This window comes from Trachypithecus francoisi, unplaced genomic scaffold, assembly GCF_009764315.1.
Source record: "Trachypithecus francoisi isolate TF-2019V2 unplaced genomic scaffold, Tfra_2.0 Lachesis_group4, whole genome shotgun sequence".
Taxonomy (NCBI): domain Eukaryota; kingdom Metazoa; phylum Chordata; class Mammalia; order Primates; family Cercopithecidae; genus Trachypithecus; species Trachypithecus francoisi.
Window position 1 is genome coordinate 119,310,109 of NW_022681469.1, and position 13,143 is coordinate 119,323,251.

Below are 13,143 nucleotides of genomic sequence, written 5' to 3' on the forward strand. Positions count from 1 at the left end.
GTCGGGAGTTCAAGACCAGTCTGGTCAACATGGTGAAACCCAGTCTCTACTAAAAAAAAAAAAAAAAAAATTAGCCAGACATGGTGGGCACCTGTAATCCCAGCTACTCGGGAGGCTGAGGCGGGAGAATCACTGGAGCCTGGGAAGCAGAGCTTACAGTGAGCCAAGATCACACCACTGCACTCCAGCCTGGGCGACAGAGCAGGACCCTGTCTCAAAAAATAATAATAAAATAAAATATAAAAAATTATATAGTAGGGGGATGGAGAGAAGATGATCCCAGACAGAGGGTCTTGGGTGAGCCAGTGCAGGCAGAGAGTGATGAGGCTAGAGCCAGTTCCCACCCCTACCAACCCACCAACCTGAAATCTCTCCTGCAGGAGTGGCAGCAAGACCCGGCTTCGGATTGTCTCCCATTTTCCCAGGTACACCAGGCTCCCTGCCCCTGGGCCCTGCCCTAGAGCTCCAGCCACCTCCTCCCTCCTCTCCTGTGTCATCTCCTGCTCAGAAGGGCTGAGCCAGCACCCACGGGTGGACCCCACAGCGTCAGGTCACACGAGGCTGGACCCCAAGCTGAACATAGAGCCTCCTCTCCTTCTTGCTGACCTCTTACAAAAACAGGGAACATTCGGTTTTTAAAAACAGTTCATGGCCAGGTGTGGTGGCTCACGCCTGTAATCCAGCACTTTGGGAGGCCAAGGCAGGCAGACCACCTGAGGTCAGGAGTTTGAGACCAGCCTGGTCAACATGACAAAACCCCGTCTCTATTAAAAATACAAAAATTAGCCACGTGTGGTGGCGCACACCTGTAATCCCAGATACTTGGGAGGCTGAGGTAGGATAATTGGCTGAACCCAGGAGGTGGAGGTTGCAGTGAGCTGAGATGGCGCCACTGCGCTCCAGCCTGGGCAACAAAGCAAGACTCTGTTTAAAAAAAAAAACTCAGATTTCGTGCTCCTCAAGGTCCATGGAGGACAGATAGCTTTTCCACCATGTTGTAAAGGGGGGAAACTGAGGCTCGGAGAGTGCCAGGGACTGCTCCATGATCACACAGTGAGCAGAGGCAGAGCCCAGGGGCCCTGGCACACAAGCCCAGAACTTGGCCCTTTGCAGCTCACACTGCCCCCGCCCCGAGCCTCAGGCTGAACCCATGCTATCTGAGAGGGCTTGACGGGCGCCCCAGAAATGGATACACTCACAGCCCCTCTCTTCGCCTTGCAGGTGGCGGCGCTGGAGGCTTGGGAGTTGGTGGTGAGTCTGCAACAAGAAGTCACCTGATGCCTGGTGGGGCCCATTTCAAGCAGGGAGCCACTGAGTTCCCTTCATGGGGTGACTGGAGTGACCATGGACCTGGGCTGGCCCCCTGGCGTGGGGGGTTCAGGGAGCCCACAGGGGAATCATGGAAGCTGGAACTCCAGCGCTAGGCTGTGGGGAAAGGAGCCAAGGATCCTGATTCCTGGGGCTCCTGGCCTGGCCCTTGACAAGGCACCCAGAGGCAGACAGGGACCTGAGTCACCCTGGAGTTTACTGTCTAACTGAAGAGATTGACAAGGTCCCATAGAAAGGGAAATAAAGACTGGTGTGGTGGCTCATGCTTGTAATCCCAGCACTTTGGGAGGCTGAGGCAGGAGGATCGCTTGAGGCCAGGAATTTGAGACCAACCTGGGCAACATAGCAAGACCCCATGTCTACAAAATATTTCTTTCTTTTTTTTTTGAGATAGAGTCTTGCTCCATTGCCCAGGCTGTAGTACAATGGCATGATCTCAGCTCACTGCAGCCTCCGCCTCCTGGGTTCAAGCAATTCTCCTGTCTCAGCCTCCTGAGTAGCTGGGATTACAGGCGCCCACCACCACACCTGGCTAATTTTTGTATTTTTAGTAGAGATGGGGTTTCATCATGTTGGCCAGGCTGGTGTCGAACTCCTGACCTCAAGTGATCCGCCTGCCTCAGCCTCCCAAAGTGCTGGGATTACAGGCATGAGCCACCATGTCCAGCCTAAAATATTTCAAAAAGAAAGAAAAATAAGCTGTGTAAGGGAAGAATAAGGTCAGGGCAAGCAGGGTGGGCTGGGAGGGGAAGCTGAGTGGTCACGTGGGCAAGACCAAAACTGGGAAATGTGTCAGGGCTGACTGGGGTGGGGTGGGGTGGGGCACCTGCTGAGTCGCTGAGGTCTCCACAGACAGGATGCATCTGTGATTTGCAAGGAACATAGGAGCATAGCTGGACAGAGGGGGACAGGCTAGGTGGGGCTGAGGGACAGGCTGGAGGCAGGAAGGACTTTGGAACCTGCAGAGACAGAATGGAGGCCAGGTCCAAGGTGTAGGGGCTGGGAGAGGCAGGAAAGCCCAGCTCCCTCCTCCATCCTGTCCTCCCCATCCACAGGAAAACCCCCCAAGCCCTTTGGAGGGGCCCTGGGAGCCCTGGGATACCAAGGTGAGTAGAGATTCAGCTCCCTAAAGAGGCAGGGCAGGAGGGGCAGAGACAGAGGTGGAGGGATGGTCCACCAGTCCGGGTTCTGGAGCAGGGAGGTTAGGGAAGGGGGATGGATACCTCCTGCCCATCCCTCCTACCTCCCACACAGATATTCAGAGCTGGGTGTGGACTCAGGGCCCTCCAAGCTCACCCCGGGCCAGGCCTGGCTGTCCCTCCCAAAGTCCCTTAGCCTGCTACAGGAAGTCAACTGGAAAAGAGAAGAAAAACATTGGAGGAGAAGGGAAGGAGAAGGGCTGGGACCACTGGAGCCGCAGAGTCAGGGAAACCGGAGGCTGTGGGCGTGGGGTGCGCAAGGTGCCCTGGGCTGGGCAGCAAGGGCTGAAGCTACCACCTAGGGCTAAGCCACATTCCTTCACAAAGATGCAGACCCGGCCAGGCGTGGTGGCTCATGCCTGTAATCCCAGCACTTTGGGAGGCCAAGGCGGGTGGATCGCCTGAGGTCAGGAGTTCAAGACCAGCCTGGCCAACATGGTGAAACCCCGTCTCTACTGTAAATACAAAAACTTAGCCAGGCATGGTGGTGGACGCCTGTAATTCCAGTTACTTTGGAGGCTGAGGCAGGAGAATCTCTTGAACTGGGGAGGCAGAGGTTGCAGTGAGCCGAGATCATGCCATTGCACTCCACCCTGATCAACAAGGGCGAAAATCCATCTCAAAAAAGAAAAAAAAGATGCAGACCTAGCCAGGCGCGATGGCTCATGCCTGTAATCCCAGCACTTTGGGAGGCCGGGGCGTGAGATCGCTTGAGCCCAGGAATTTGAGACCAGACTGGGCAATAGAGTGAGACCCTGTCTCTACAGAAATTTTAAAACTTAGCTGGGTGTGGTGGTGCACATCTGTAGTCTCAGGTATTCTGGAGGCTGAGGCGAGAGGATCGCTTGAGCCCAGGAGTTCAAGGATGCGGTGAGCTGTGATTGTGCCACGGCACTGCAGCCTGGACAATAGAGCAAGATCCTGCCTCAAAAATAAAATATGCCGATCCACCTCTGGGGAGGGTGTGGGCGGTTCTTTTACCTCCCCGCAAGGTCCTCCATATGATACCAAAAGGAGTCCCAGAGAAGTCACAGCTGTGCCCCTGTGGTTACTCAGGACTATGAATTCCCTTCCACGCAGTCCTGTTCCCCATTGCACAGATGAGACAGCTGAGGCCGGGGTGGGAGGGGCAGAGGCAAAACCAAACTGATTGTTTCCAGGGTGCCCAGCTTTCAACAGGGTGACAGTCTTGCTTGTGGCCCTATCATGGCATTTCCTAAACCAGGGGACAAACTTCAGAGAGAGGGCCGGGTGTGGTGGCTTATGCCTGTAATCCCAACACTTTGGGAGGCTGAGACAGGTGGGTCACCTGAGATCAGGAATTCGAGACCCCAGCCTGGTCAACATGGCAAAACCCCATCTCTACTAAAGATACAAAAATTAGCCGAGTGTGGTGGTGTGCGCCTGTAATCCCAGCTACTCTGGAGGCTGAGACAGGAGAATTGCTTGAACCCAGGAGGCAGAGGTTGCAGTGAACTGAGACCGCACCACTGCCCTCCAGCCTGGGTGACGACAGAGCAAGACGGTTGCGTCTCAAAACAAAAAACAGAAACTTCAGAGGCAGATGTCTGTTCCTGCCCTACTCTCTGCTCACTGCCACCAGGTGGCGGCAAGGAGCCATATCTGGCTCAAGCAGGGGTAGGAACTACTCCCGGCCCCGCTACTAGACAATGATGCCTTAACTAACACAGACTGGTGCCTTGAAACAGAGTTCACCCATCAGACCATTTCCAGGAGGTGTAGGAATCCTGGGTTTGGGTCCCAGCTCAGACACTATGTGGATAAGACCCTCTCTCCCTCTACTGGGCCTTGATTTACTTATCTGATGCCCTCTCAAATGTATGAGTCCCCCCTACTCCCTGAGAGAGCCATCTCCTGCAGACACTGACTCTCCCTTCATCCCATGTTCCTTGATGGAGCTGCCCTTAGCCTTTCCCGGAAAGGCTTCTTGGAGCAGTGGAGCCAGGAGCCCGTGCCAAGGCCCAGTCCTTCCCCAGCCAGGCCCTATGACCTGCCCCCTTTTCTGCGAGTGTTGGTTTCATCCAAGTAATATCTTGGGGGCTTCTCCCGCCCCATCTGTCCAGTGGAAGTTGATGGCATGGATCAGGTGTGAGTTTGGCCTGGGGCCACGGCTTGGCTTCTGGTGACTTCTTGGAGCCTCCATCCGAGTGGGTCAGAGCAGGCGGGGATTAGAGCCGAAACTGAGAGGGGCCGGACTCACAGTGATGTGCACCTCCTCCCATCCAGGTGGGGCCTGCCTGGGGAAATCTTGTGGCCGGAAGAGAAAATGAGCTTCCTAGGACCCCTGACTCACGACCTCATCAACGTTGGTGCTACTGCTTGGTGGAGAATGTAAACCCTTTGTAACCCCATCCCATGCCCCTCCGACTCCCCACCCCAGGAGGGAACGGGCAGGCCGGGCGGCCTTGCAGATCCACAGGGCAAGGAAATAAGAGGGGAGCGGCCAAGTGCCCCGAACAGGGGGCCCCCTACTTCAGAGGCAAGGGCTGTGTGGTCCTGGCCCCCCACCCCATCCCTTCCCACCTAGGAGCTCCCCCTCCACACAGCCTCCATCTCCAGGGAAACTTGGTGCTACACGCTGGTGCTCTTATCTTCCTGGGGGGAGGGAGGAGGGAAGGATGGCCCCTTGGGGAACCCCCTCCCTGGGACTCCTCTAAAGATGGTGCAGACACTTCCTGGGCAGTCCCAGCTCCCCCTGCCCACCAGGACCCACCCTTGGCTGCCGTCCAGTTGGTACCCAAGCACCTGAAGCCTCAAAGCTGGATTTGCCCATAGCATCCCTCCTCTCCTGGGTCCACTTGGCCGTCTCCTCCCCACCGATCGCTGTTCCCCACATCTGGGGCACCTTTGGGTTGGAAAACCACCCCACACTGGGAATAGCCACCTTGCTCTTGTGGAATCCATCCGCCCGTCTGTCCATTCACCCATCCGTCCATCCATCCATGTCCCCAGTTGACCGCCCAGCACCACTAGCTGGCTGGGTGCACCCACCATCAACCTGGTTGACCTGTTGTGGCAGCCTGTGCCCTGCCTCCACCCCCATCCTACACTCCCCCAGGGTGTGCGGGGCTGTGCAGACTGGGGTGCTAGGTATCTCCTCCCCACCCGGGGTGTCCCCACATGCAGTACTGTATCCCCCCCATCCCTCCCTCAGTCCACTGAACTTCAGAGCAGTTCCCACTCCTGCCCTGCCCATCTTTTTGTGTCTCGCTGTGATAGATCAATAAATATTTTATTTTTTGTCCTGGATATTTGGGGATTATTTTTGATTGTTGATGTTCTCTTTTGGTTTTATTTTTGTGGTTCATTGAAAAAAAGAGAAAAATTTTTTTTTCTGATCAGGGGAGCTGTATCCCCAGTAGAAAAATCATTTTAATCACTCTGATATAACTCTGGATGAAACACACCTTTTTTTTTTAATAAGAAAAGAGAATTAACTGCTTCAGAAATGACTAATAAATGAAAACCTTTAAAGGAAACTGTCTTAGCTTCCTTCGTATGATTTAATCTGCCTTCAACTCCCTGGCCTGGATGGGGATCAGGGCTCTGCTTCAGGGAACCTCCACCACCCACAGTGTATTTGAGAGGTTGCCAACCAAAAGCCCCTGCTGCCGGCTTCTGGGGCATCGATCTTTCTCCAAGTTTGGCTTGTTCTTTAACAATGAGGCCAGGAATTGGAGACCCACCTGGACAACATTGTGAGACCCCCATAGCAACAACAAAAAAAATTACCCAAGAGTGGTGGTGCATGCCTGTGGTCCCAGCTACTCAGGAGGCTGAGGTGGGAGGATCGCTTGAGCCTGGGAGTTCAAGGTTGCAGTGAGCTATGATTGCGCCACTGCACTCCAGCCTGGGTAAGTGAGCAAGACCCTGTCTCAAAAGTGAGAGAGAGAGAGAGAGAGAGATAGGAAAGGTGGCTTACCTAAGAGAACTCAGAAGATAGTCAAGGGTAACCATTTTCCTCCGAAACAGTCCCCTCTGAGGAAGACTAGCTCTCATGGGTGGCCCATGTAAGGCATCATTTGGCTTGAGAAATGCAGGTGACACCCAGCGGCAGGTTCAGCTCCACCCTTATTCAGATGCACCCATTCCCATTCTGGCCCTTCCTCCTCCCCTTGAGGCCAGAAATCCATGGGGCCCGGGAATGCGCTTACCTGCAGCCCACATCTCTACCTCTGGACCACGCTCTGGGTACCAGGGCTCACTCGGCCTCAGGCCTGTGCCGTCCTCCTGAGAGTGGGCCCCGTGCTGAGTGTGCACACTTCTAAGCCAGAAACGTGGCAACAGCTGTTCGTGGAGAGTGTGGATGGAGCTCACTGTGCAGACTGGAGCATATATGGGTTTGCACACAAGGATCCTTGTGATCCCAGAAGGAGCTGGGAGGGAAAGAGAAAGCTGGTAGAGGTACGCTCAGGGAGAGCTTCCCAGAGAACAACAAAGGGCAAAAAACATTTTACCAGGCAAGGAATAGAACAGAGAGGAGGGTCAGGCCTTTCATGCAGAGGACAGGACAACCAGAATGTCTAGTAGGAGAGGGCAGCACTGAGGACTTATGGAGGATAGATCAGGGGAGAGTGAGCGGTGCGATTCAAGGAGATGCACAAGAGGGTTGCTGTAATAGTCCAGGGTGAGGTGACACAGCCTGTCCTACAGTAGTGGCAAAGGATATCCATCCATCCATCCACACATCCACCCATCCACCCATCCATCTATCCACCCATCCACCCATCTATCCACCCACCTGTCCATCCATCCACCCATCCGTCTGCTCACCCACCCACCCACCCATACATACACTCTTCCACCCATAAATCTACCTATCTACCCATCCACCCATCCATCCATCTATCCATCCATCCATCCATCCATCCATCCGCCCACCCATCCACCCACCTGTCCATCCAACCGCCCATGCATCTACCCACCCACCCATCCATCCATACACTCATCCACCCATAAATCTACTCATTCACCCATCCATCCATTCATCCATCCATCCATCCATCCACCCACCTATCCACCCATCTGCCCATCCATCCACCCATCCACCCATCCATCTATCCACCCATCCGCCCATCCATCTATCCACTCGTCCGCCCATCCATCTATCCACCCATCCACCCATCTATCCACCCACCCACCCACCCACCTGTCCATCTAACCATCCATCCATCTATTCACCCATCCACCCATCCATCCACCCACCCATCCGCCCACCTATCCACCCACCTGTCCATCCATCCACCCATCCATCCATACACTCATCCACCCATCAGTCTACCTATCTACCCATCCCCCATCCACCCATCTATCCATTCATCTATCCATCCATCCATCCATCCATCCATCCACCCATCCACCCATCCATCCGCCCACCCATCCACCCACCTGTTCATCCAACCACCCATCCATCTATCCACCCATCCACCCATCCATCCACCCACCCATCCATCTGTCTACCTATCCACCCATCCATCCACCCACCCATCCACCCACCTATCCACCCACCTGTCCATCCATCCACCCATCCATTTACCCACCCACCCATCTATCCATACACTTATCCACCCATCCATCTACCCATCTACCCATTCACTCGTCTATCCATCTATCTATTCATCCATCCATTCATCCACCCATCTGTCCATCCATGCACTCATCCACCCATCCACCCTTCCTTCCATCCATCCATCCATCCACCCACCCACCCAGCTATCCACCCACTCATCCACCCACCCACTCATCTATCCATCCATACATACACCCGTCCATCCATACACTCATCCACCCATCCATCTACCCATCTGCCCTTCCACCCATCCACCCATCCCTCTATCCACTCACTCATCCCTCCACCTATCCATCCACCCATCCACCCACCCATCTATTCATCCATACATACCCACATGCATACATACCTCTGTCCACAAACTCATCCATCCGTCCCTCCATCAACCCATCCATCCATCCCTCCACCTATCCATCCATCCATCCATCCATCCATCCATCCACCCACACATCCACCCACCCACCCAACCATTCATCCATCCATCCATGTCTCCTTCCACCCATCCATCCACCCATCTATCCACCCACCTATCCACCTATCCATCCATCCACCCATCTATCCATGCATCCATCCACCCACCAGTCCATCCATCCATTCATCCATCCATCATTACTTCACTCAACAAAAATATCCACTGCTGGTTTTTCCTCAGGTCTCTGGCCTCTAAAAGTCAGTAAGCCCCAGCATTCCAGTCTGTGGACTCCCTGTCTTGGTTTCTCATAGCTCATGGTTTTATTTATTTATGTATTAGAGACAGGGCCTTAGTCTTTCGCCCAGGCTGGAGTGCAGTGGTGCTATCACAGCTCACTGCACCCTTAAACTCCCAGGCTGGAGCAATCCTCCCAACTACAGGCACATGCTACCATGCCCGGCTAATTTTTAAATTTTTTATAGAGACAGAATCTTGCTATGTTGTGGCTGGGCAGCGGTGGCACATGCCTGTAATCCCAGCACTTTGGGAGGCAGAGGTGGGCAGATCACGAGATCAGGAGTTCGAGACCAGTCTGGCCAACATGGTGAAACCCCATATCTACTAAAAATACAAAAATTAGCCAGGCGTGGTGGCACGTGCCTGTAATCCCATCTACTTGGGAGGCTGAGGCAGGAGAATCACTTGAACTTGGGAGGTGGAGGCTACAGTGAGCCGAGACCGCACCACTGCACTCCAGCCTGGCAACAGAGCAAGACTCTGTCCAAAAAAAAAAAAGAATATTGCTATGTTGCCCAGGCTGCTCTCAAACTCCTGGCCTTGGCCTCCCAAAGGGTTGGGGTTACAGGTGTGAGCCACCTCACCTGGTGTGCTCGTGGCTTTAAATATTTAATACCACCTATTCATGGGTGACTCGCAAATTGACATCTGCAGCATGGACCACTCCCCTGAGCCCAGGACTTGCACATCCAAGGCCAATTCTAACATCTCTACCTGGAAATCTCATAGACGTGGCATAGGGAGCATGGTTTTCCCTCCCTGCCTTTCCCATCTCAGTAAAGGGCAGCCCTAATCTTCCAGAGGTTCTGGCCTACAACTCTGGAACCATCTCTGACTCTGCTCTTCCCTCATTCCCCACAGCGGATTCACCAGCAAATAATACGGCACCACCTTCAGAATACATCCAGAGTCGGCCAGGCGCGGTGGCTCACACCTGTAATCCCAGCACATCAGGAGGCCAAAGCGGGCAGATCACCTGAGGTCAGGAGTTCGAGACCAGCCTGACCAACATGGAGAAACACCATCTCTACTAAAAACACAAAAAAAATTAGCCAGGCATGGTGGTGCATGCCTGTAATCCCAGCTGCTCAGGAGGCTGAGGCGGGAGAATCACTTGGTACTAGGAGGAGGAGGTCGCGGTGAGTCGAGTTCGCACCATTGTGCTACAGCCTGGGCAACAAGAGCAAAACTCTGTCTAAAAAAAAAGAGAGAGAAAGAAAAAAAAAGAATATATCCAGAGTCTCACCACATCTCAGGGCTAAACCACAGTCCCCAGTGTCTCTTGCCTGAATTACTGAAATAGCTTCCTGAGCCCCGTGGTTCTCCCCTGGCTCCCCTATGGCCTTCTCTCCACTCAGCAACCAGAGCAATCTTTTTTTTTTTTTTTCTGAGATGGAGTTTCACTCTGTTGCCCAGGCTGGAGTGCAGTGGTGTGATCTCAGCTCACTCAACCTCTGCCTCCCGGGTTCAAGTGATTCTCCTGCCTCAGCCTTCTGAGTATCTGGGACTACAGGCATGTGCCACCATGCCTGGCTAATTTTTGTGTTTTTAGTAGAGACAGAGTTTCACCATGTTGGCCAGGCTGGTTTCAAACTCCTGACCTCAGGTGATCTGCCTGCCTCGGCCTCCCAAAGTGCTGGGATTACAGTCAAGAGTCACCATTCCCTGCCACAATCCTTTCTTTTTTAATTAAAATTTTTTATTTTTGGCCGGGCACAGTGGCTCGTGCCTGTAATCCCAGCACTTTGGGAGGCTGAGGCGGCAGATCACAAGGTCAAGAGACAGAGACCATCTTGGTCAACATGGTGAAACCCTCATCTCTACTAACAATACAAAAATTAGCTGGGCGTGGTGGTGGGCACCTGTAGTCCCAGCTACTCGAGAGGTTGAGGCAGGAGAATCACTTGAATCTGGGAGGCGGAGGTTGCAGTGAGTTGAGGTCAGGCCACTGCACTCCAGCCTGGCAACAGCGTGAGACTCCGTCTAAAAAAAAAAAGGGGGGGTTTATTTTTTAGAGACAGAGTCTTGCTCTGTCACCTGGGCTGCAGTGCAGTGGTACAATCATAGCTCACTGCAGCCTCAAACTCCTGGGCTCAAGTGATCCTCCCACTTCAGACTCCTGAGCCTGAGTATCTGAGACTACAGGCACCCACTACCAAGCAGGGGCCATTTTTTTTTTTTTTAATTTTAGTAGAGATGGGGTCTCACTGTGTTGACCAGGCTGGTCTCAAACTCCTGGCCTCAAGTGATCTGCCTGTCTCTGCCTCCCAAAGTGCTGGGATTACAGGTATGAGCCACCACATCTGGCCCAAAGCAATTCTTTCAAAGCGTAAGTCAACTCGGGTCATGCATCTACTCAAAATCCTGCAGTGGTTCCTGTCTCACTCAGAGACAAAGCCAGAGGCCTTTCTATGGCCAGGAAGCCCCTTCTTGCATGGCACCAGCTCTTCTGACCCCACATTCTGCTATTCGAGCCATGCGGTCGTCCTGGCCATCTTACTTTTCCTTGAGTGCAGCAGGTCACCCCACTACCAGCCTTGGCATCTGCTATCTCTTCTGCCCAAAACGCCCTTCCCTCAGCTATCTGTGTTTCTGGCTCCCTCACCTGCTACAGGTCTTGACTCAAGTGTCACCTTCTCAGAAGGTCCTACACTGACCCCTTTCTTTTTTTTTTCTTTTTTTTTTTTTTTTGAGACGGAGTCTTGCTCTGTCGCCCAGGCTGGAGTGCAGTGGCCGGATCTCTGCTCACTGCAAGCTCCGCCCCCTGGGTTTACGCCATTCTCCTGCCTCAGCCTCCCAAGTAGCTGGGACTACAGGTGCCTGCCACCTCGCCCGACTAGTTTTTTGTATTTTTTAGTAGAGACGGGGTTTCACCGTATTAGCCAGGATGGTCTCGATCTCCTGACCTTGTGATCCGCCCGTCTCGGCCTCCCAAAGTGCTGGGATTACAGGCTTGAGCCACCGCGCCCGGCCACACTGACCCCTTTCTAAAATTGCAAACTGGGCTGGATGTGATAGCTCGTGCCTGTAATCCCAGCACTTTGGGAGGCTGAGGTGGTATGATCACTTGAGGCCAGGAGTTCAAGACAAGCCTGGGCAACATAGCGAGACCCCATCTCTATTTAGAAAATAAATAAAATTGCAAGCTGCACCCTCCTCCCCTGCTCAGCACTCCCTCACCTGGCTCTACCTCCGTGTTTTGTTTTGTTTTTTGAGACGGAGTCTCACTCTGTCACCCAGGCTGGAGCACAATGGTACAATCTCACCTCACTGCTACCTCTACCTCCTGAGTTCAAGCAATTCTCCCACCTCAGCCTCCTGAGTAGCTGGGATTACAGGCACCCGCCATCATGCCTGGCAAATATTTTTTGTATTTTTATAGAGACAGGGTTTGACCATGTTGACCAGGCTGGTCTTGCATTCCTGACCTCAGGTGATCCGCCCACCTCGGCCTCCCAAAGTGCTGGGATTACAGGCATGAGCCACCTCGCCCAGCCTGTGTCTGCCTTCTTTGACTCCAGAGCACCTGTCACCATGTACAAAATATGTTTTACTTCTTTTTCTGCCTCTCTACACCAGACTGTAAACTCTAAGAGGGGCACTGCTTTAAGAATAACATAGGCCAGACACGGTGGCTCATACTTGTAATCCCAGCACTTTGGGAGGCCAAGGCAGGCAGATCACTTGAGGTCAGGAGTTCAAGACCAGCCTGGCTAACATGACAAAACCCCATCTCTACTAAATATACAAAAAAAAAAAATTAGCTGGGTGTGGTGGTGCATGCTTGTAATCCCAGCTACTCCAGGGACTGAGGCAGGTGAATCACTTGAACCCAGGAGGCAGAGGTTGCAGTGAGCCGAGATTGCGCCCCCGCACTCCAGCCTAGGCAACAGAGCAAGACTCTGTCTCAAAAAAAAAATTTTTTTTTAAAAGACCCTATCTCCAAATACAGTCATACTCTGCGGTATTGGAGTAAGTGCTTCAACATATAAATTTTGAGGAGACACACTTCAGCCCCTAAGAGTTACCTCATGGAAAAAGGATCTTTGTAGTTGTGCTTAAGTTAAGGGTCTTGAGATATTGAGATATAAGTTAAGGGTCTTGAGATATAGAGAGATTATCCTGCTGGGCCCTAAATGCTACATAGGTGTTTTTATGAGAAGCTGGGGCTGGGAGCAGTGGCTCACGCCTATAATCCCAACACTTTGGGAGGCCAAAGCAGGAGGATCACGTAAGCCCAGGAAGTCAAGACTGCAGGGAGCTATGATTGTGCCAGTGCACTCCAATCTGGGTGACAGAGCAAGACCCCATCTCTA

At 53.0% G+C, this 13,143-nt stretch overlaps 1 protein-coding gene across 16 annotated transcripts in view; it reads left to right on the plus strand.

Annotated features, from left to right (window-relative positions):
• ELN (elastin) overlaps positions 1-6,028 on the plus strand; it is a 45,320-nt gene extending 39,292 nt beyond the window's left edge. For 15 of the 16 annotated variants that reach the window (XR_004432839.1, XR_004432840.1, XR_004432851.1 and 12 more), the window contains one exon: positions 381-425. Coding sequence is in view for 1 of the 16 variants with exons in the window: in XM_033192860.1 (XP_033048751.1) it covers positions 5,541-5,925 (385 nt within the window). In the remaining 15 variants the exon portion in view is untranslated. Of the gene's footprint in view, positions 1-380; positions 426-5,540 lie in introns of those variants that run through there. The other variant, XM_033192860.1, reaches the window with a different exon arrangement.
• The last annotated feature ends 7,115 nt before the right edge of the window (positions 6,029-13,143 follow it).